Below are 22,298 nucleotides of genomic sequence, written 5' to 3'. Positions count from 1 at the left end.
ATTTGAACTCGTTCCGCTTTGACATCTATGGCAACACCGCCTGCACTACGTCCAGCGCCCTAGACCACTATATGTATATATACACTGTATATAAAAATGACAGCCCAGACGAGGAAACCCTTACACCACAATGCATGCTGCAGCTGGCCTCAAAAACATCATAATAAGAAGGACAGCCCATTCGAATGTCGGTGTTTGTATTACGTCAGTCTGGACACTGGCAAACATCCAATCAGATTACTTAGTTTTAACACATCATCGGTTCAATGTATAAATGAGCTAATTTTTATCTACATATAACTGAAAACAAATGACAAAAGTATTTAGGGTAGGAGTTTTTCTATTTACTCAATTACTGACCATCATCAAATAATACTATATTATATATACTTCTTTCAAAAGTAATATGTAATATTTTCACATCAGCAAAAAACACTCTGAACCAAATACATGTATATAATATTCTCTAATAAAAGTTTTCGTAGATTTTGAATAGAAAATTTTTACTGCTATTACATAAGAAAGGGAATAGATGTGACCCTAGTAAATTTAATAGATAAAACAATTTTTACTGCAATTGACGAATTTTAATAACTTAGAAAGTAAAATCCAATTTGGTATTAATGATAACAGTGAGATGTCCGATCACATGTTTACTATGAAATATGTCACAGATGAATATAAATCAAGGAAACAAAGTTTACAGCCTTTATAGACCTTAGCAAAGCGGTTAATATAGTGTGTGGTATTAGATTGTTTTATAAACTTTTAAAACAAAATGCACCTGGCAAAATATTTAATGTAATATTGTCTATGCATATCGACGAAACGTTTAGAATCAAGTTTTATAATCGGCTGAGTGCCCTTTTCTATCAGAAAGGGGAGTGAAGCAAGGGAATGTTTTAAGACCTTTCCTTTTTAGTTATTTCATTGACGAAGAAACATGATCCAGTAGTCCTGGGCAATTTTTTAATTAGTATTATGTTGCATGCTGATGACATAGTTTTAATATCTATCAGTATGGTTGGTTTACAAAACTGCCTCGATACTTTGTATGATTATTGTACATTGTGGAAACTACACAACTTTTATTTTTGTGAAGTTATGAAGTGTTACGGCCAATTTAATATAGTCATAAATATCTTGATACAAAAAACCATATAAGTTCATTTCAAAATAAAGAAAACAGTTTAGCTAAAAAACACATGCTAACTACTAGAACAATAATTGATACTTAACTTATGCCTGTAATCAATAACTGTAGTAATATTTGAGGTTTTCTATCTTTAAGAATCAGAGAACTTTTTGAAGAACTACATTTACAATTTATAAAAGAAATTTTTGATGTACATTGTGAAACAGTAAATGATGCTTGCAGGGCAGAACTTGGAGGAATTCCCATGAAAGATGGAACTTTAATTTTTTGTGATAAATAATTGGAATATATATTAAACTTAAACTGATTACAATGATATACAAACATAAATAATTCTGTATTGCTCAATATCTAATACACATATTAAAATAAAATATTATTAATACATTAAATACATATAATTATATTACTCTACTGAGTCATCTACGGCGACAACTCAATTTTAAAACGCCACTGAATGTAGCCGGTAAATTCAATATATCACTGCACCTAAATACAGTGGCAGATCCAGAGATTATGAAAGGAGTTCCAGGATGAAAGCATCTTCAAACTTAAATTATTTTTTATTGATGAGATATGTCTCATTCATCGCTTGTGTCAGTATTTTTTTCAGATGGGTATTGGCTACATTTCTTTTTTCATCGCTTCATTTCTGTACTAAACTTTGCTGAAAACAGTGTCTTTAAAACAATAGGAGAGAATTGTACGTCGTAGGGGAAAACTTGAAAGTTCCTACTGGATAAGCTGCAAAATTAATTACAGTTCATGACTTGAATGAAAACGGCAATGCAAAAAGTTGGTTTTTATTTGAAAACGGCAATGCAAAAAGATGTTTTTTATTTCAGTAACAAAAAAGCATTAAAAGTGATAAAATAATTGTGTGACATGATTTCGTTCATGTTTTTATTAGATAGCATTCACAGAAAGCTCCTTTAGTTGGCATACTTGTGTTGAAATTCGTCGTCTGCATTTGTTGCATATATATCGTTCATTCTTTCAAGAACGTATATTACAGACAACATACATCTTCTTTTTGTATCTGAGAAGTAACTACACGGTTAACTGATGTGAGGTACATTTATTGGATTCAGTGCGAATTTTTTTTTCAGATCAGATTTCAGGGATCATTTGTTCGTTTTGTTTCTTTCCAGGTCTTATCACTTTTATTAAGATCATTTGCAAGTCCCGTACACAAGGTGTTTTCGCCTTTCCCTTCATTTCGTTTGTAAGTACTAAATATTATTGACTTTTCAATAATTGTTATCTTTTCCGAAATGATTTTGTAGTTAATTCGTTTTATAATAACATGTTTTGATCGCCGCTTTGTACTCAATATAGGTTATATGTTGTTCGTTATCCTGATGAGTGTTAATTTTTAAACGCCTAAACGGGATATTTATATGGTCAGCTAATGTGAAAATACTAAAGTCCATTGTTCCTATTTTTATGTACATTTCGTCATTTATGTAAATATTTTAATTAAACCTACATTAGCTGCCAAATTTAACAAAAAATAACAATAACGGATACACAGGTAAGCACGTGTCTTGTTTTCATTTCATTTCATTTATTTCTTGATTAGTTTTCAAATAAATAATGATCACATTTGAGCCACATTACATCACAATACGTAAATTTCAAAAGGATCCTTGCATCACATACATACGAATTTATCTAGGTCGATTTTCGTCTTGCAAGACAATAAATATATAGACACCTATTTCATGTAATTAATGCATTTTATTCGTGGATATCAAATGAAATTATACAGGAAAAGTACAATGCAGTAGAAATAATTCAAAGTTAAGGTATATTTCAACAGAAACAAAACATTACGAAAATGACAGCTATTGCAGCTTTAATTCAATTAACTGACAGAGACACTGTTAAAACGGAGTTATCTGATTGGATGTTAGCTGGTGACCAGACTGACGCTGTATATCCCCGATATTTGGGGTCTTTGGTTGACCTCCGTTGTGTTGTTGTGACGTATACCTAATCACATTCGGATGGTTCAATTCATCGAATTGTACGATGCTTAGATACCACATCTGCGCAGCTCCTTTCACGCAACAATACAATGGTCACACTGAATTTATACAGGTTGCAATTTATTATTCATCACTCTTTGCACTCTAGTTTGTTCACATTGACCTTTGAAAGGTTGGTTATTAACTTTTTACAATATTTAATCAAGTGTACATTTTTATTCATACATTAATAATTAAATTAATTACTTTTAATAAGGTAATTGGCCGACTATTATGGAAATCGTTCTTTTCTTGTTCTTCCCTTCCAGCCCATTTAACATTTTATCAGATGTTGCCATATTCAGCGTGTGTTCAAGCAAACACAAATCCTCTTGTTAAAACCAATAATTTAAAAAAATGTATTACTTGGTTGATGATACCCTCGGGGGAAAACTATACTCTGAAACTTTCCTCATTCTTTATCATTTTGTCGTCATCATTGTCAATGTCAAGGGTATTCACGTAACTAGTTTTGACAGATTGTTTTAGATAACGGTATACAGAAATAACTAATCATCCGATAGCCATATTGAAAATGTCGTGGTGCCAATTGAAAGCCAAAATAAACGTGCTATTCTAGATTACATTGATAGCTTTGCATAGTTCAATAAAAAGATGTAAGAATGTGATAATAATTACAGAACAAAAATTATAATTTTACCCTCGGGATTCAATGCTTGGTTTAAAATCTCAGTCCTAAAGTGGCAAGAAAAGATTTTTTTTCTATTTTACTTTTCAAGATATTGGCTGAAAACTGTAAACGAAAAACCAGTTTTTCACCTTTCAAGCTTTGACCCGATCCAGACTTTTGTAGGTCTCATAATGAGAATCATTTCTACAATTGATAGAATTCGGCTGAACCTTACGGTATTTGAGATATATGCGAAAAACTTATGTCTAACACCTATGTTCCATTTTAAGTAATGGCGACCATGTTTTTTTACGGATCAAATATCCCCACGTCAGTTCTATACAGAACACCCTAAAAATCGCTTAAAGCTTCTGTCTGATCCATATAATTTACTTTAAGTGGCGGTGGCTATGTTTTTCGACGGATCCACAATCTCCTCATCAGTTCTATGCAAAACACTCTGAGGAACATTCATACCAAGGTTGGTTTTGACTGGTGTAGTAGTGTAAAAGGAGAGAATTTTTGTGCGAAATAACATTTAAAAATACGGCAAAAATGTCGAAAAGGGGCAATAACTCCAAAATGGCTTGACAGATTAAAACGATTGTTTGACCAAAGATAAAACTCATCATGAAAAACACTTTTATTCTTGGAGAAAGAATTACCACAACGTGAATTTACTTCTGCAATTTTATAACGTCACAGTGAAACATTTGAAATGTAGGGACAAGATTTGGTCCGAAACGTCAGCTCAAAAAAAAGGAGATGGAATTCACGTTTTTTCTGTCTCATATTTTAGCATACGATTACTAGCAGTGTTTTAACTTGTTACTGGTCTTTGTTTAACGACAAATATGAGCAAGAAACTAGTATTCCTGCAAAGAGTAATCAAGGGAACCAAAACTCTAACAGAAATAAAAAAAGAATGTAATACAGGGATAAAGACCAGACATGGGCAACAAACACAACAGAAAACATTATGTAACTAAAAAAATACATACAAAATAACAAAAGTAAAGGAGCAACTCGGACTCCAATTAAAACTGGGAGCATGGACAAGGTGCACTGGTAGGGTAGGCGTCTCCATATTTTTCCAGAAACATCCGCCAAGTTGCTCATAAAAAGTCAAATCCGGGGTAGACGAAAGAGGAAAGGAAAACTATGAATAGTTGAAAAATCAGTTTCCATGGTGCAGATGGAGAAATCGTTACGATCCACGAGTTCATGATGACGACCATAAAACTTCTGTAGTGATGACTTCAATCTTGTATCAACATAACCCTGTTCCAGAAGCCGAATTCTAAGAAGTCTAAGGCGATACAAAAAGCCTACATAGTTACGGTAAGCGCTCTGGCATAACGTAGGAGTTGTGATATGAGAACTCCCATACGCAGATGCTGAAGGGATGTTGCCACAGATGAAAGGAAAGTTGACAATTCTGAACGAAAAGTCATCACGTTTTTCATAAAGTTTTGTCAATAGTTTTCCTTTACCGTCGATCTCAAAGTGTAGGCCAAGATATGAGGCTGACTTTACAGTGTCTGTAGTATCCTTTATCTCAAGTTATTTGGGGGTAGATGCGATGTATCAAATCCTCGAAAATGTTTTTTTTTATACTATGAAAAACGAGAAGTATAAAAACGTATGTTTTAAAATACGGACAGTATACTTTATAATACACTCAAATATGCTCGTATGCAGCGGTTGAGGGTACGAAAGTGGACTCAAAACCTGGACGTGAGAGGATGACCTTTTCTATTCGAACTTACTCTGTCTACAAAACGAAGTAAACTGACATATGTATGTATCATCATGTATCCAAATGTCTCAGCTTTACAATCATGTCAGAAAAATTGCTATCACACTTAAAACTGGTACCCCTACCCAATCTAAAAATCTCTTAAATTGACATATTTTTCTATGTCGAAACCCCAAAAAATGGAATTTTCGATTTTCGCGTGAAAGTCACATGAATTCGACTTACTTATTGGAGTAGGGTATTTGAAATAAAAAAAAAATGCGCATACAGGTGAACTTGAAGTGATTATGATTTTTTTTTTCATTTTACCCCAAAACCCTAAATGTTACTACAACTTTCCTGGTGCCATTGTAAAGCTGATACATTGTGCGACATGGTGATACCTATATCTGTTCAATATCTTTACACATTTTCCCCCTGTAAGAGTTAGACCCTCGAACAATTTACTCACAAAAATCTTGGCTTTTTGACCTTGGGTACAAATAAAGGCTTATACTTAAAAATACGTGAAATTCTTTGGAGAAATATTGATTTGGTAATGGGCGGTACAAATGTACCTAAAACTCACAATGAAGTTGATGAGTTAGGGATGATGCATGGTGGACCCTCCAAGCCGATGAACTATATTAATGTGATATTGAAAATAAATATAACAGTTACTGAATACAGACATGAATACTGGAAATACATTTATATTTTGTTTTCATTTTCGTAAATATTGTTTTCAATATTTTTTTGTTTTTCTGTTTTGTTTTGTTTTGTTTTTTTTTTTTCATTAAAGCAGATCTGACGTCATTGTTCATTTTCATTAATCAACATGATTACAAGCAGATAGATAATAAATAAATAAGTTTGAAGGTTTTATTTCTGGTATTATTGAAATAACTTTAACGAAAGCAACCATATAAATGTCGCCAGAATAATTAAGAACAATAACTGTCGCACTGGTTTCCCGCATGGGTATTCTGACAGGTATTACATAATAAAGTCTTAAGATCAGTTAAAAATGCTGCATGGGTACGTCCACCTAGAATGAAAAAAAAATAATAATAAACGCATTTGTGGTTGCATCAATGATTTTCGTCTTGATTTTAATTTGTTAATCAACTAAATAATGGTAACGGAACTGAATTGTAAAAAAGCCAGCAAAAGTGATTTGGAGGGTAATTCATATAAAAAGGCAATATTAAGCGGTTACCTGGAAAGTAGAAATCAGCGGCAATTGTCCTAAAATGTTACGGTCATTTCCGATGGAAAAATAAGGTTAACCAGGTTTTTACAGAGCTCTAAACCTCCCGCTTTAATTACTGTATTGCAATACAGATCGGTAGTTCGGCATTACCGGGGAGTCGTAAAACCAGTAGACAAAACATAAAGCTACCTTAATCATTAAAGGATCGAGATCTTTCGTTTATGTTAGTATGCTTTAAATTTAATGGAAAACCGACAAAATATGCATTTGACATTTAAATGAAATGTCAAACGTTGCATTAATATTCGGAAAACACATGTGCGAGCATTCGACACAAACACAGCTCTTAATGTTTTTGATGTTTAACGGCATGTTATAAACACATTCTTTTCTATGTCAGGAAGAACAAGCAAATCGTTGGCATATGTCCCCCACCGCCGCCGCCGCAAACTCTTGTTAAATCGAATTAAAATGGCGGTGCAATATGATCAACTACAAAAAGCGACTTTTTACCATTGATATTGATACCTGCCAATATATTCACAGACACTTTGAAACTAAGCAACCGCGAAAATTAAGTAGCACTCCAGCTATGAATCATGCAAATATGATTCGTGGTTTGGAAGCATACATATATTTTTATACATGTATTTGTTTGAAAATGTTTAAATAAACAGAAATTAATATTTGGCTCTTCATATAACCCCTGTAAAGAAGGAGATAAAAATCATAAATAATGTACTAAAGGATTCAAATTTTTGGGTGTATCACGTTTTTTCAGATTGCATGATTCTTACAAAGACAGTTACTTAATACCTAAACAATATCTAGAATTGGTGTACTTAGAAGTAAGTGTTTTGTTCAAAACAAAAATTTATTTTTTAGACTTACAATATAAGTTTTGCATTCGTTCATTTCCATCATTGGTAGCAAGGTCACAAAATAGTTCTGGCGAGTAAGATAAAACTCGATCTAAAATTAAATCGCACAGTGTATTATGACATTTAATGTAACTTGTAACAAATTTAATAATCATTACTTTCAAAATGTTACAAACTCAATAATGTAACAAATAACTGCCATGAACATACTAAAATAATTTGGTCACCTTTTGTTTTAACGTTTTTTTTGACAAGGTAAGAAATCCTGATCTAAAAATGTCGGATGTTTTGTCTAGTTTTACATATCTTGAAATGTAGTTATACAGTTTGTAAGTGTCATCCTCAACTTTTCATCATGCAATTTATGTGAAACTTCCGTGAAGCTTGGTTCACACGAATTGCACGTGAACAATATTTGCTTGTGAACAAGAATCCTTCTCTTTCTATAAATTCAAAATTCTTTATTTCTAAATTTCCTATTGAATCACTAATTTGACACACCGAATGCATTTAAACAATTAAGAATAGTAAAAAGTATGCTGTCTTATCATATAGCATAATGTGTTTTCTTTGTAAAAAATCTTGCCATATGTTATACGAGTATTGTAATAAGTGTCTAAGCATTTTTATGTGTATGAAGGGTAATAACAAAATTACCGTACAGATAAAATCCAGGCAGCAGTCAAAAGGAAAGTCGTATAAAAAGTAACAATATTGGAGTAAAAACAGTCAAGTTGGAAACCACTGCAATGGTCATGACTTGGTACAGATATTTCAAAATAAAAGGCGGATTGAACTTATCATTTTCACATTTTTACCATATGCTCTATTTGAAATGCAGTTTTTTTTAACGCATTTAAAATATGTATCGTTATTACCGTCGTACCATTTGTTAAAAATGAAATATTAATATTTTCTTAACATATATAAAATATGTCTTGTTATTTCCATCTTACCATGTATAATATATGAAATGAATGTTATATGTGTAATGTGGTTTGTATCATAACAAAAACATATGTAAAAAATGTACTGTAAAGTATTTAAATACGTGGGTACATGCACTAATTTGTATGTTTTTGAGACATCAATTCAGTTCGTATATTTTTGAATTCGTGAAATTGACTACTCTACCATACAAATAAATGGGATATGTGCTTATCGTTATGAAAAATATTTTACCAAACCCACGAACGTTTGTATCCCGCGAGCATAATGCTTTCACAGTATTTTAATTACTAGCTTACCATATGCTATATGTGCAAGTACATATGTATTTATATGTATTAAAATTACTACCTTTTTTTACATACCTTATTTGTGTATTTTAATTACTGTTTTATGTTTTGACTTTTTATGAGAAACTCCGGTTGTGTTTTCAGAAAAGCAGAGGACGTTTGCCTTACCAGTGCAACTGGTTCATGTTTTAAGTGGATTCCGAGTTGCTCATTTACATTTGCTTTGTACGTATCATTTTGGTTATTTTAATGTATCGTGTTGTGTGTGTCAGTTTTCCCCGTCTGATCTTTGTCCCTGTATTGTATTCTTTTGATCTCCGCTTTAATCGAGTCCTTGTTCCCTTGATTACTCTTACCATATATCAAATGAAATTACTATAGTGTCTGCCGTAAGTAGGAGTACATATATACTAATTATATTTTGAAAGGGTCATTATTACATTTGTCTTGCTCAGTTTATTTACGGGAGAAGTTCCATGTCATTTTTGACTCATTTACTTTAATTTCTTTGTGCATATTATTTTGGTTATTTTATGTTCTTTGTTATGTGTGTCTATTTGCCCTGTCTGGACTTTATCCCTCCATTGCATTCTTTTTATTTTATTTCGACTAGAATCTTGGTCCCCTTGATTACTCAGTAAAATAAGGGCATTCGATATTAGGAATAATGAATTAGTGAACAACAGCCACGTTTAAAAGGCAAAAGAACAAAACAAAACAAAACAAACTGACAATCGCTACCATAGAGACAAGGTGCCCTCTAACTTGATCTTGATCATTATGAAAATTTCTAAAACGTAAAGCAGTTGAAAACCGTGTTATGGTGACTAAATAATGAGGGTTTTGACATTCATTCCAAAGGAATGGACAGTCCAAAGAAAGCTGATGATACGCTGTTCTAGGAACTTTAGTTGTTCCCTGACTGGACAATCCTTTTCATTCGTGACGCTTTGTTTGTTTTCTACAAAACGATCACTCAATTTACGATAGGTCCCGTCCACGTATACAATTTTACAGCGTTTGCAAACCACAGCGTAGACGACGTTTTCTGAGGTACAGATCAAACCATCTTTTAATTTAATGACGTTTGCTGGCCCGACGGCCTCATCAGTTTTCAGACTCTTTCCCTTTCTATAGGCAGTAATTGAAAGCGAATCGTTGAATACTGACGATATGTATTCGTCTCTAAGAACTATGGATTTAAAGTTGCGAATCAGGATGATCTGGATTGCAACACTGTGAGGATGATTTGTCAATACCAAAGGAACACGGAATCTTGTGTTTTTCGTCATCTTTTCCACAGACTCAGATCTCTTAACTTGGGAAAGTGACGTGATCGCTCGATCCAGAACTTTGTTCGGATAGTCTCTCTAGACAAAATAAATTTCATCGTGCTGCATTGAGCCCTGAAATCTTGATCATCACTGCAAAAACGGCGAAGTCTCAGAAATTGTGACTTGGGAATGGCATTTCTGCATGACTGAGGATGACAGGACTGATAATTTAAGTAACAATGTGCATATGTAGGTTTGTAAAAAAACTGATATTGAAATCTTGAATTTCACAATTGATGTCAAGGAACGGAAGGCTCTCTTGAGTGATGTTGAAGGTATGTTTGATGGCTGTATGGTAAGAAGAAACAAGTTGATGAACGACATCAAATGATGTTCTTCCAAGGAGGACAAACCAAAGATATCATCTATGTATCGTTTGTAATGATCTGGTACTGGGCCAATGTACTCAGTGAACATTTTTTTCCTCCAGGTATCCAATAAATAGACAAGCTAAGCTGTGTCACATTTCAGTTCCCATTGCCACACCACCTGACTGGCTATAGTTTTTGCCATCAACATTAAAGGTATTAAGGTTGAGGACAAGTTCGGCAAGCCTTAACACGATGTCAGTTTTGACATAAGGATTTAGTCTTCTGTCAAAGTAACACCTCAAAGCCACCATAGCATCATTATTTAGGATGTTTGTATACAGGGCTGTCACATCCAAAGTGAAAATTTTGGTCAGGCTCAAAATAATCAAGGATATTGAGGACATGAGAAGTGTCGTTGATATATGTAGGTAGGTTCTCAACGAAGGGCCTGAACATATTGTGAAGAAAACTAGAAATGTATTCAGTAGGACAGCTATAGACTGAGACAATCGGTCTCCCAGGGTTCCAAATTTTATATATCTTGGGAAGCATACAGAAGCGTGAAGTTCAATAATTCACTATTCTTATATTTACATTTAATTTAAACCACTTCACAACATATATTATTTTCCATTCGATATTAGCTCTTACATGCTAAATTGCAACTTTAATTGCTGAAATCGGATTATTTTGCTTGACGTTTGATTTGTTCTTAATAAATTAGCCGTCATTTGAAATATCATTTTATGGACTTTTATTCAGCAATACCGTTACATTTTTGTGTTTCATTTACTTCATTTATTAATATCTGTCAAGTCAGACTTAAGTAGCTGTCTTTGTAAGAATCATGCAAAATCTGAAAAATGTGATACACCCCGAAAAAGGCTACATATTTTTATTTTTGTATGAAATGTGTAATTATTCATTCAAATCTGCCTGCTCACAGGAGATAATCGACATTGAAAATACAGTAGATTCTATTGTATTTGAGCGCCATTTACAGACTTATCTCCCTTAATGTTGAAATCTACAGTGCATTCTACATAATTTTTATCTCATAAGAACACGGGTTATAAGAAAAACCACTTGATAATATCTGTTTACTATTACATTTCAAACAAAATATCAAAAATAAAAATATGTAGGCTTTTTATCCATGAATCACATTTTGCATGATCCTTTGCTGGAGGGCTACTTAATACCTCTTGACATATATGTATTATCATAGAGACTACTCCTGGACTTTAAATAGATCTTCTCATACTTTAAAACAACCAAACACTTAGATAGTTATAATCGATTCTAGCAATATAAATAGACACTCGTGTTCAATCTAAAAAAGTTCTATTTTTTAACAAAAAACTTGACACTTGTTAAACTTACCAAAACGATTAGAAGGATCATCTAAATCTACAAATTAAATAGTAGACTTCATTATTGCCATTCATAATATTTGATTAATTTAGCGCACGCATCAATCACTATTTAAAATTGAATTTTTAAGGCCTTTCGTATCAATGCAAGTAGCTATCGGCCCTTAGATAAGTTTCTTTGGGGAGGGGGCGAGTTGATGATTTTTCCGACTTAAAATAATTCTTCATCATTTTTAACTCATTGTAAACAGTTTTAATATGTTTATTGTCAAGCTCCGAACAGCGTCTGACGTCTGAAACTAACTCTAGACGCTGCAGCCAGCCCTCTCAGAAAATGCAAGAATCTTGCACAGTCGGGAAACATTGAATGATTTTACGCAACGTTGTCCGATTGTCAAAAGACGTTTGATTTGAATAATGTCCGAGAATTTCAAAATGCTTGTTTGCAGCAGTTAGTAAGAGAAGAAACGAAGGTCTGTCGCTGTGTGGATCGAGCTTGTTTTTTTAAACTCCCGACCAAAGTTTGTAATTCAAAAACCAAATCAATTCCTATTATAAAAATGGACACATAAATATTTCAAACACTGCATGGTATAGTTTTTAACCTGACATATGTCCATACTTTTTCAGACCTTGTTCAATCTCTAATAAACCTCGTAACTCTAAAAAGACTAACACAATGTCATTATTTTACGTTATTGTATACTTACGTGAGTAGTACACATCGCAGTATTTGATCGAGCAGGCTGAATTAACATCACTTTGGCTGCAAATTGAGCACATGACTCTGTTCATAACATTCATAGAATAAGGATCTGCGACTGAAATAAGTTTTATTTTAATAAAACAGATTATTCAAAGTAATTAAAAGTTGCTTTATAATGAAATGTACATGTTCGTTTACGTACTGTTTAGAGTTTTTAAATTAGCCAAAATATATTACATCTACCATATGGAAGAAGTTTTGAGGAGTCAGCTTAGAAATATTATATTCCTTACAAAGATGTACTGGATGATCTATATGGTGAATCAAGCCCTTTTATATCTTTTGATTATTAGGAATGACATGCTTAAGAACAATACGTCTGTCTACAATAATGACAACATATAAATTACATAAATAATGGCGCGTAGGAAGCGTGGTGCAGAGACCAAATAAAATGAAAATGAAAATGGCGGAAAAATCTTGCATCAAATTAAAACAATTTAGCAATGAGTAATTTTACTTCTCGTCTTTTATCTCTGGGATTGTTGCATTGAATATATCATGAAGCAATTGAGTAAATCTTTGTTTACTGACAAAAAAAATGATATGACAAAATTTGTTATTCTGTGACGCAAAAATATTAGTTCAACATTTGGTATATTACAAAATGTGCAAGGAAACGCTAAATTAAATCATACTATAAAGAATCTAACGTTACAAATGTACGAATATATGTAGCACATGTAGTCATCACGTAGGAGATCGTGATTCGATGCATAGATTTCTCTTCATGAAAACGGTTCATATTTCACTCAGCATTACTAAAAACAGATTTGTACAATACTGCTACGAGATAAAAAGTATACCAGTGCGGAAAAGTTAGTAGAATATAAGCATTTCTGTTGTATCACTGGTGGCGCTTTTGAGTAATAACATCGATATTTACTCTTAAATTATTATCCAATAACTATCCACTAAGTACACAATGATAATTTCGTTTGATGCATTCCAAACTTAGTACATTGAACAGGCATTTACACTTGCTAAGGAGAGGATCATTGTTTTTTCATAAAGTATGTGCGATAGATCAAAATCCTTTAGTCTTAGGTCCTCCTTCATTGATAAAATGTTTTATATATACAATCCTAGTTTTGAGGAACTATCTGCACTTTTTGGTTTCACATTATACGTAAAGTTCTTTAATAATACTTGCAATTAAATCAATTCACCTGCTTGTATTTTGATTCAAAAATATATAACTACAAACATCTCAGAATGTGACGACTCTATCCTCTACACTTCTTCGCGGAGGGAACGACAAAACAATTTGCTTCGAAAATTAAGCTTTTTTGGTTTCTGTACAAATATGAAAAAAAAAGTTTATTCTCAAGCTAAACAGACAAGAAAGTTCTTATTTTAAGGCCCGGGAAATTTCCTATCTCAGCAACTCGGCGGGTGTTTCTAGAAAAGCAGAGGACGCTTACCCTACCGGTGCACCTGGTCCATGCTCCCAGTTTTTAGTGGAGTCTTTTGTTACTTTGTATGTATGATTTTAGTTACTTTATGTTCTTTGTTGTACATGTCTGCTTTCCATGTCTGGTCTTTGTCCCTCGATTACATTCTTTTGATTACCGCTATAACCTTGGTTCCCTTGATTACTCTTTCACCAAAGAAACAGGGATATTCCTATTTTAGCCATGTAAAATTTAGTTGATTTATTGCACAGGTATAATTATGGATAAATACTTACCGGGCTGTGGAGACGTGGATGTTGATAAGGTTGTTATTGTTGTTGTTGTTGTTGACATGGTCGACGTCGTGCCAGAAAAATAACCACCTGAAAAAATATAAGCAAAACATAAAGATACAAAACAAAAATGATAATCAGGTTATTTTTACTGCAAATTTAAGTGAAGCATAGTGCTAAAATCGCTGTTTATACAAGCATTTTCTAATTATATTGTTTTTACATGTTGGTACAAGTTACTTATTCGTAAATAATATAAACTATGCTTCTTGTAAAGTTCTTTTACTTACTCTAACAACTTTCAATGCTAAATAAATTTATTAATTATGTAAAACATATATATGAATTACAGAACTATGAATCCATTTATTTAAATTATTTCATTTTTCAAAAAAATCTAATCTACACTTTCTCTTTATTGTATTTTTGGAAAGAATTGCAGCGTTAGTCAGAGAATATTATACATGTAACACTTACATTCACACATATTTTGTGGGCAAAAGCCATATGAGCAGACAGTTTTACACCACTCGTCCATAGCCTCTGAGTTGTATATTGGCCGGACACCTCGGCATGTGACCTCAACGACTTGTTGCACTTTTAATACTCCTGAATAGGAACACTGCTTTAAATTGTTATTTTTAAGAATGAAAGTTACATCTTGAAACATATGAGCAGTCTACAGAAATTAGCAATATTTATTTTGGACTGATATTTTTTTTTAATAAACGAAAGAATAAACATGGAAACTTAGAATCGAGTGGAAATCAAAATAACAGTGACTAGTCAGGGAAACAAGCACACAACAAGAAACGAAAGTAACACGTAGAAAGGAACAAAGGTAAATAAGCAACACGGACTCAACCATAAGCTGGGAGAATGGACCATGTGCACCGTTAGGTTAAGCGTCCTCTACATTCCTAGAAACACCCGCCAAACTGCTCAGAAAATGTCAAATCCGGGATATACGAACGACGAAAAGAAAAATAAGCAGGGGGAACAAATCGGTTCATGGTGCCGGTGGATACCCATGAATAACTATCCACGAGTTCATGATGACGGCCATAAAATTTCAGTAGTTATGACTTCAATCTTGTAACAACAAAATCCTGTTCTAAATACCTAATAGTAAGAGGTCTAGCGCGGTACAAGGACAAAGCGTACATATGGCAAAGCACGGGCATAGCGTATAAGATGCGATATGATAACGCAGGTGCTGAAGGGATGTCACGGAAAGTACGGAATGGTAAATCATCGCGTTTGTCATTTAGATTTGTCGACAGTTTTCCTTCAACATCGATCTTTAAGTGTAGGTAGAGATGTGATGCTAACTTCATAGTCTCTGTAGTATCTTTTATAACTAGTTCTCTGATGCGATATATAAAATCCCCAAAGCTATGATTGTTAAGTAATAACTCGTCATCCATATAGCGGAATCTGAAATCAAAAGGCTTAAACGATGTTCATTTTTTTGGACAGATCAGCTATAAACGAAACATTTTAAAATACACACTTGTCAAAATAGAAAGAATCATACAAATACTTTATGGGTAAATAGGGCCCCAAGATTATTTTCATAAATACACAGTCAAAAATATATTTGTTGAAATGGTGTGAATTGAGCTACGCACAAAATTCACACAAAATAAAACATACATAAAATTTCATATTGAATTCAATGTACATGTGCCTCACATGAAGGATTGTTTAAAAGAAAGAAAATCTCAGTAGTAGTCAACATCGGGAACACCTTACTTTGGTGTTTCTAGAAAAACAGAGGACACTTACCCTACCGGTGCACCTGGTCCATGCTCCCAGATTTTAGTTGAGTCCCAGTTGCTTATTTCCTTTGGTTACTTTGTATGTATGATTTTAGTTACTTTATGTTCTTTGTTGTGTGTGTCTGTTTTCCATGTCTGGTCTTTGTCCCTGGATTACATTCTTTTGATTACCGCTATAACCTTGGTTCCCTTGATTACTCTTTGTAAATATGAAAAACATCTATCTTGTAAATCTTAAAAAAATAATTATGGATTTTGTGTGAACTTGGTAAGCAAAACTTATTACGTCGATACATTATGTAAATCAACTTTGTCCAATACAATGTGATAGAACCCTTTTGATGTGTATTGTACCGAAGTGTTTTTGATTTTGTATTATTTATTTCGTGTGCAAACATTTAAGTGAATCAACCTTCACATTTTTTTTGGTTTGTTTTTGTCATTGTATTTCAGATATTGCTTTAAAGATTTGTTTTCTAATGAACAACAGTTGTATGTTTCATGCGTAGTTGTTATATGATATCTCGACTGCTGGAGCTACAATGTCATACTTATTTTTCATTAGGGTTCTTATGGGCATAACAACAAAACGAAAAGTAAAAGTACTCCGAAGAATAATAAGGATTAAACACAATTTTCAGAGTTAAATGATCATGATGTCTGGCAATACTCCACAAACTTAACATATAAGTTCTTTGGCTCCTGTTTATACACTATTAAAATCTGAAAAAATTACCAAGAAAACAAAGACTCGAGCAGAAAATCAAAGAATATAATCTAAGACCAGCCAGGATTAAACAGACACGCACAGCACGTACATTGAAACAAAAGCAAATGAGGAATTCGGACTCCACCAAAACCTGGGATCATGAAACAAGATCGATAATAATTTTTAAACAATAAATATAAAAAAACAATTGTACGCAAAATAGTTGAAATGAACATATATGTGTCAATGAACTATCCCTTATGATGATTATCCTAAAGCCCTTGTGCTTCCATGTGGCAAATAAGTACAACAATGGAATCAAGGGCGACGATAAATGTTTGAATAACATATATAATTTTAAGGTAGGTAGACGCAGTGGTACATATATGATTATAATCCGATATCCGACCTTTAGGTCGGTCAGTAACCACCGACTTCTAGTCCGGTCAGCAACCACCGATCTCCAACCCGGTAATTAACTACTGTTTGACGTCAGTAATGGAATCTTCACGTGGTTTTTTTTTTCTATTATAGACATCTTAATTATCTTTAAAATAGTATAATAGATTTTGAAATAATTCTGATCTTATTCGCATACCTAAAAAACTTTATTGTGAGTAGTAAAAATTACGTCCGAGAGTAAATTATCTGTTATGATCTGCACCGTAAAATGCATATTCATGCGCAACTCGCGCAAAACAAATCCATACTTTTTATTTTCATTGGAGTCCTTATGGACATGACAACAAAGCAGGAAGAAAAGGTATTTAAATGAGTTAGAAGTATTAAACATATTTTTCGGAGTTAAATGATGTATGAACGGTGGCGATGCTCCACAAAATTAGCATAAAAGCCCTTTGGCCACCGATAAAATCTAAAAGAGAAAACAAGGAAACTACGATTCGAGCAGAAATCAAAAGAATATAATCCATTGATAAAGACCAGCCATGGAAAAGAGACACAAAACAAAGAACATGAAACAACCAAATACAGCACGTACATAGAAACAAAAGCAAATGAGCAATTCGGGCACCACCAAAAACTAGGAGCATGCACAACGTGTACCGGTAGGGTAAGCGTGATCTGTTTTTTTCTAAAATCACGCGTGAAAAAGTACCTAATCTTATATATCAACTATTTTTTCATGTTCTAATTTTCAAATTTTTTCATGTTCTAATTTTCAAGTATGTGGAGCGGTCCTCACAGCTAATCTATCTGTCAATTCTGTTCGTACTTAGGACGTATGGATGAAAGTTAATATGTCAAGAGTTGAGAAATATTAATTTTGCATGCCAGATTCATTTGTTTACTAAATATTCATTCCTAATGTCATACAAAGCAAATATGTATAAAGTCACGTATTTTTTCCGTCTGGTTTCATAATAAAAATATCCAAGTCAATGAGACATAGTGTTAATTTTACTTATTAACACTAAGAAACTAATAATTATCACAACATCATAAATGTTATTTTGGACGTCACAGAGGCATTTGCATATAGGGACTGCCTATATAGTAACAAACGATCCTAAATACTTTTAACCAAAATTATTCCACTTGTATACAGATGTTTTTTTTTCTAATTATAAAAAAAGAAGAAAAAAAGCTTAATATCTTAATACAATAGGGGCTTACTGAATTTAGCTTCCTTTCTCTAGTTGTGGTTATGTGTTAATTGTTGTTTTTTTTAAGAATTGATTTTGGATTTAGATCTTCCTATGTATTTGCTTTTAATGCTGCTGATGAACGTTTACTCTTTGAAACACGTGTACAGCATATCGAAATTTGAATTGTCTTTGTATTTGATAACATAATTTTACTATTGTTTTTGTCAACCCTAGCCTTCATAAATAAACAGTTGTTTAGCAGCAATATAAGATGTTTGATTATATATACACACAGATGAGTTCTATATAATGCTTCCGTGAGAAAGACGGGAGTAAAATTGCATTTAGTTCCATGGTTGACAATAAGTGGGAAGCATACACACGAGTATCAAAGTAGACGTCCTTATCAAAATATAAAACATACAGAAGGTCAACCATCCATATCCAAAACCCATCAAATTTGTTATAATCATAGCCATTCGGTTGTTCCCTTTCTGAGATAAAACGTAAATCGATTGTGTATACAAATGATACTTATACTTTTACTTATAAGAGTAATCAAGGGAACCAAGGTTATAGCGGTAATCAAAAGAATGTAATCCAGGGACAAAGACCAGACATGGAAAACAGACATATACAACAAAGAACATATAGTAACTAAAATCATACATACAAAGTAACAAAAGTAAATGAGCAACTCGGACTCCACTAAAAACTAGGACACAAAGTACAAGTCAACTAGTAATTGCAAAAAACCATTTATCTAAGCATATATCCTTCGAATTGAAGCTCAGAACTTCCATCATACATCATTATCACCTTAAAATTACGGTAAAGCAGACCAAATTTTAACAAAAAGTGCTTAAACAGTCTGCTTGAAACTTTAGAACATGGATTCTTGATATTTTTTTATTTATTACTCTTAGCTAAAAGGATTAATAGTGTACTTTTAACAAGATAAAAAGTTCATAATCATAAGTGACAAATGTACTATTTTTGTGACCTATCCAAAAATGATTAAAGGGAAATCAAGGGAGCCAAGACTTGAACAGTAATGAAAGAGAACACTATCCAGGAATAAAGACTAGACAAGGAAAGCAGATTCAACATTAAACATAATATGATGACAACAATCATGCGCACCGCACATAAAAACCAAAAAAATTGAATTAGCGGACTCTACTTTTGGAGAACGAATAGGCGTACCAGTAAAGTATGCGTACTATTCTTTCATAGAAACACCCACCGAGTTGCTCTAGAAAAGAGAAAAACAAAGAACAAGTCAGAATTGATATTTCTACAGTAAAATAAGGCAGGTGTAATCTAAAAATGGACGAAATTGAAGTAAGTGTAACCTGTAAGAGAACAAAGCATACAGCAGGTATTCCATGTACGACGGTGAAGTCTGAGGCAGATGTAACATGTAAAACAACGAAGTCTGAGGCAGGTGTAACCCGTTACAGACTGAAAACTTAAGTGGGTGTAACCTGGAAGATGTTGAAGTCTAAGGCAAGAGTATTCTGCAAAACAAGGCAGTCTTAGGTAGGTGGAACCTGTAAGAAAACGAAGTCTGAGGTAGGTGTTACATGTAGGAAGCCGAAGTCTGAGGTTGGTGCAACCTGTAGAAGGACGAAATCTGAGGTGGTGTAAACTGTAAGAATACGAAGTTTGAGATAGGTGTTACTCGTAAGAGCACTTAGTCTGAGGTAGGTGTAACCTGTAAGAGGAAGAAGTCAGAGGTAGGTGAAAACAGTATAACGAAGTCTGCGATAGTTGTAACCTGTAAGAGGACAAAGTCAGAGGTAGGTGTCCCAGTTTTAAGTGGAGTCCGAGTTGCTTATTTGCTTTTGTTACTTTGTATGTATTATTTTAATTACTTTATGTTCTTTGTTGTGTATGTCTGATTTTCATGTCTGGCCTTTGTCCCTGGATTACATTCTTTTGATTACCGCTATAACCTTTGTTTCCTTGATTACTCTTTTGTAAGATGGCTAAGGCTGAGGTAGGTGCAACTTGTAAGAGGACTAAGGCTTATGTTGGTTTAATCTGTAAGCGGATGAAGTCAGAAGGAAGAGTAACCTGTAAGAGAACGTAATTTGAGGTAAGTGCAATCTGTAAGAGGATATAGTCTGAGGCAGGTTAAAACTGTTTAAAAGGACGAAGACTGACGTAGGTGTAACCTGTATAAGGTATGTTGACGTCTGAGGTAGGTGTAACCTATAAGATGTCGAAGTTTTAGCTAGGCGTAACATGTAAAAGGACGAATTCTGAGGTAGGAGTAACATGTAAGAGGACGACGAAGTCTGAGGTAGTTGTAACATGTATAAGGTAAGTCGACGTCTGAGGCAGATGTAACATGTAAGACAACGAAGCCTTAGTTGAGTGTAACATTTAGAGGATGAAGTCTGAGGAATGTGCAATCTGTATAAGGACAATGTCTGAGGTATGGGTAACCTGTAAGAGGGCGAAAATAAATAGTTACACTATTAACTACGATTGTTTTCTTCATAACGTAACAAAACTTTAAATGACACTATTTCAAATTCTTTTTTACTTTAAGTACTACTAAGATCAGACACGGAAAACGGACACACACAACAAAGAACACAAAACAACTAAAACAATACATACAAAGCAACAAAAGCAAATGAGCAACTCAGACTCCACTTAAAGCGAAGAGCATGGACTAAGTGCACCGGTAGAGTAAGCGTCTCTTTTAAAAATGCGTTCAAAACATTTATATTCAGAGGAAACGAAGATGAAGTCAATATTTCATTCAAAGTCATCCTTTAGTCACACATACTGTCACACATCTCCACTGTACACTGAATTGAATTATTAAGTGTTCGTATTTCGGTATTTCATGGCTATATTTATACCATTTCACAGAGAACATACCGTTGTGAATAACTGCACTCCTGCCAATTGGAACGAATATTTTTTGAGTCAGTAATTAGATATTAGCTTCATGTATCATAATAGTTTAACTTGCAATAGCAGATATATCCTGCATTTCCAAAACGTTTGAACCACCGAAGAGATTCTGCTTTATACTAATCCTGTACACTGAGCAGGTTTTTTTTTTATTTTGGTTAATTCGCAGAAACAGAAGCTGCAGCCCGCAGGTGTTCATGCCACCCTACCCGCGGGGTCACTATTTTGACTCCTAGCCAACCAGTCGTCACTCTGACCCCTTAAATACCACGTGCTTGATGATGCAGCAGTGATTACCAATTTTATAAAATGACTGGGGATCGAACCCACGATCTCCGGCACTTGAGGCAAGCACGCTACTCTTAGACCTCCAAGGCGGTTATTTGGGTATTAGCACCAGTCAGATGTGATAAGGCAAAGATAAATCTTCATTTATAACACATCTCAATCCCACTGTAACGATAAAATACGTATGTCAAATGACCCTTCACCTTTTAAGATTCACAAACCACAGCGCAAACAACAAGTGCAATGACAATCAGTATCCAATAAGTTAATGACATTTGTTAAATGAGAAGTCAATTATGAGTAATCTCAGTTTGGTAAATCTTTTTATTGTTACATACGAAAATCTGCAAAAATACAACTGTTAGTCGTTATTTGAGAGATCATTGAAAAAAGGATCTATGTTTTCAGTAGAAATTCAATATATCAATATGAATTTTGACTTTCAAACAACCCTTACCACCCCACCCCCATCCCCACAAAAAAAAACACAAAAAGTAATATGCCACGAAATATAATCCTAACACAATAAAGGTCCAAAAATAGAAAATGATCATGAGGACATAATTTTCAAATATCAAAATACAACATTTCAAAATGAAAAGCGAAATTCTCCTATACTTC

General features: G+C 33.5%; 1 protein-coding gene across 5 annotated transcripts in view; it reads right to left on the bottom strand.

Moving 5' to 3' along the window:
• Positions 1–6,423: 6,423 nt before the first annotated feature.
• LOC148601082 (uncharacterized) overlaps positions 6,424–22,298 on the bottom strand; it is a 51,176-nt gene continuing 35,301 nt past the window's right edge. Inside the window, exons 13-18 of one of the 5 annotated variants that reach the window (XM_088555158.1) lie at positions 14,836–14,967; positions 14,362–14,448; positions 12,616–12,726; positions 11,916–11,942; positions 7,660–7,740; positions 6,424–6,603 (exon numbers count right to left, since the gene is read on the bottom strand). In XM_088555158.1, coding sequence (XP_088411284.1) covers positions 6,500–6,603; positions 7,660–7,740; positions 11,916–11,942; positions 12,616–12,726; positions 14,362–14,448; positions 14,836–14,967 — 542 coding nt within the window. In that variant the 3' untranslated portion in view covers positions 6,424–6,499. Of the gene's footprint in view, positions 6,604–7,659; positions 7,741–11,915; positions 11,943–12,615; positions 12,727–13,840; positions 13,968–14,361; positions 14,449–14,835; positions 14,984–19,142; positions 21,843–22,298 lie in introns of those variants that run through there. The other 4 variants (XR_015917099.1, XR_015917100.1, XR_015917101.1 and 1 more) reach the window with 4 other exon arrangements.

Source organism: Perna viridis, chromosome 12 (genome assembly GCF_037379345.1).
Source record: "Perna viridis isolate PV_CMFRI_1.1 ecotype Kerala chromosome 12, ASM3737934v1, whole genome shotgun sequence".
NCBI classification, from domain to species: domain Eukaryota; kingdom Metazoa; phylum Mollusca; class Bivalvia; order Mytilida; family Mytilidae; genus Perna; species Perna viridis.
The sequence above is the reverse complement of the archived record's forward strand: the minus strand, read 5'-3'. Positions and strand labels throughout refer to the sequence as shown.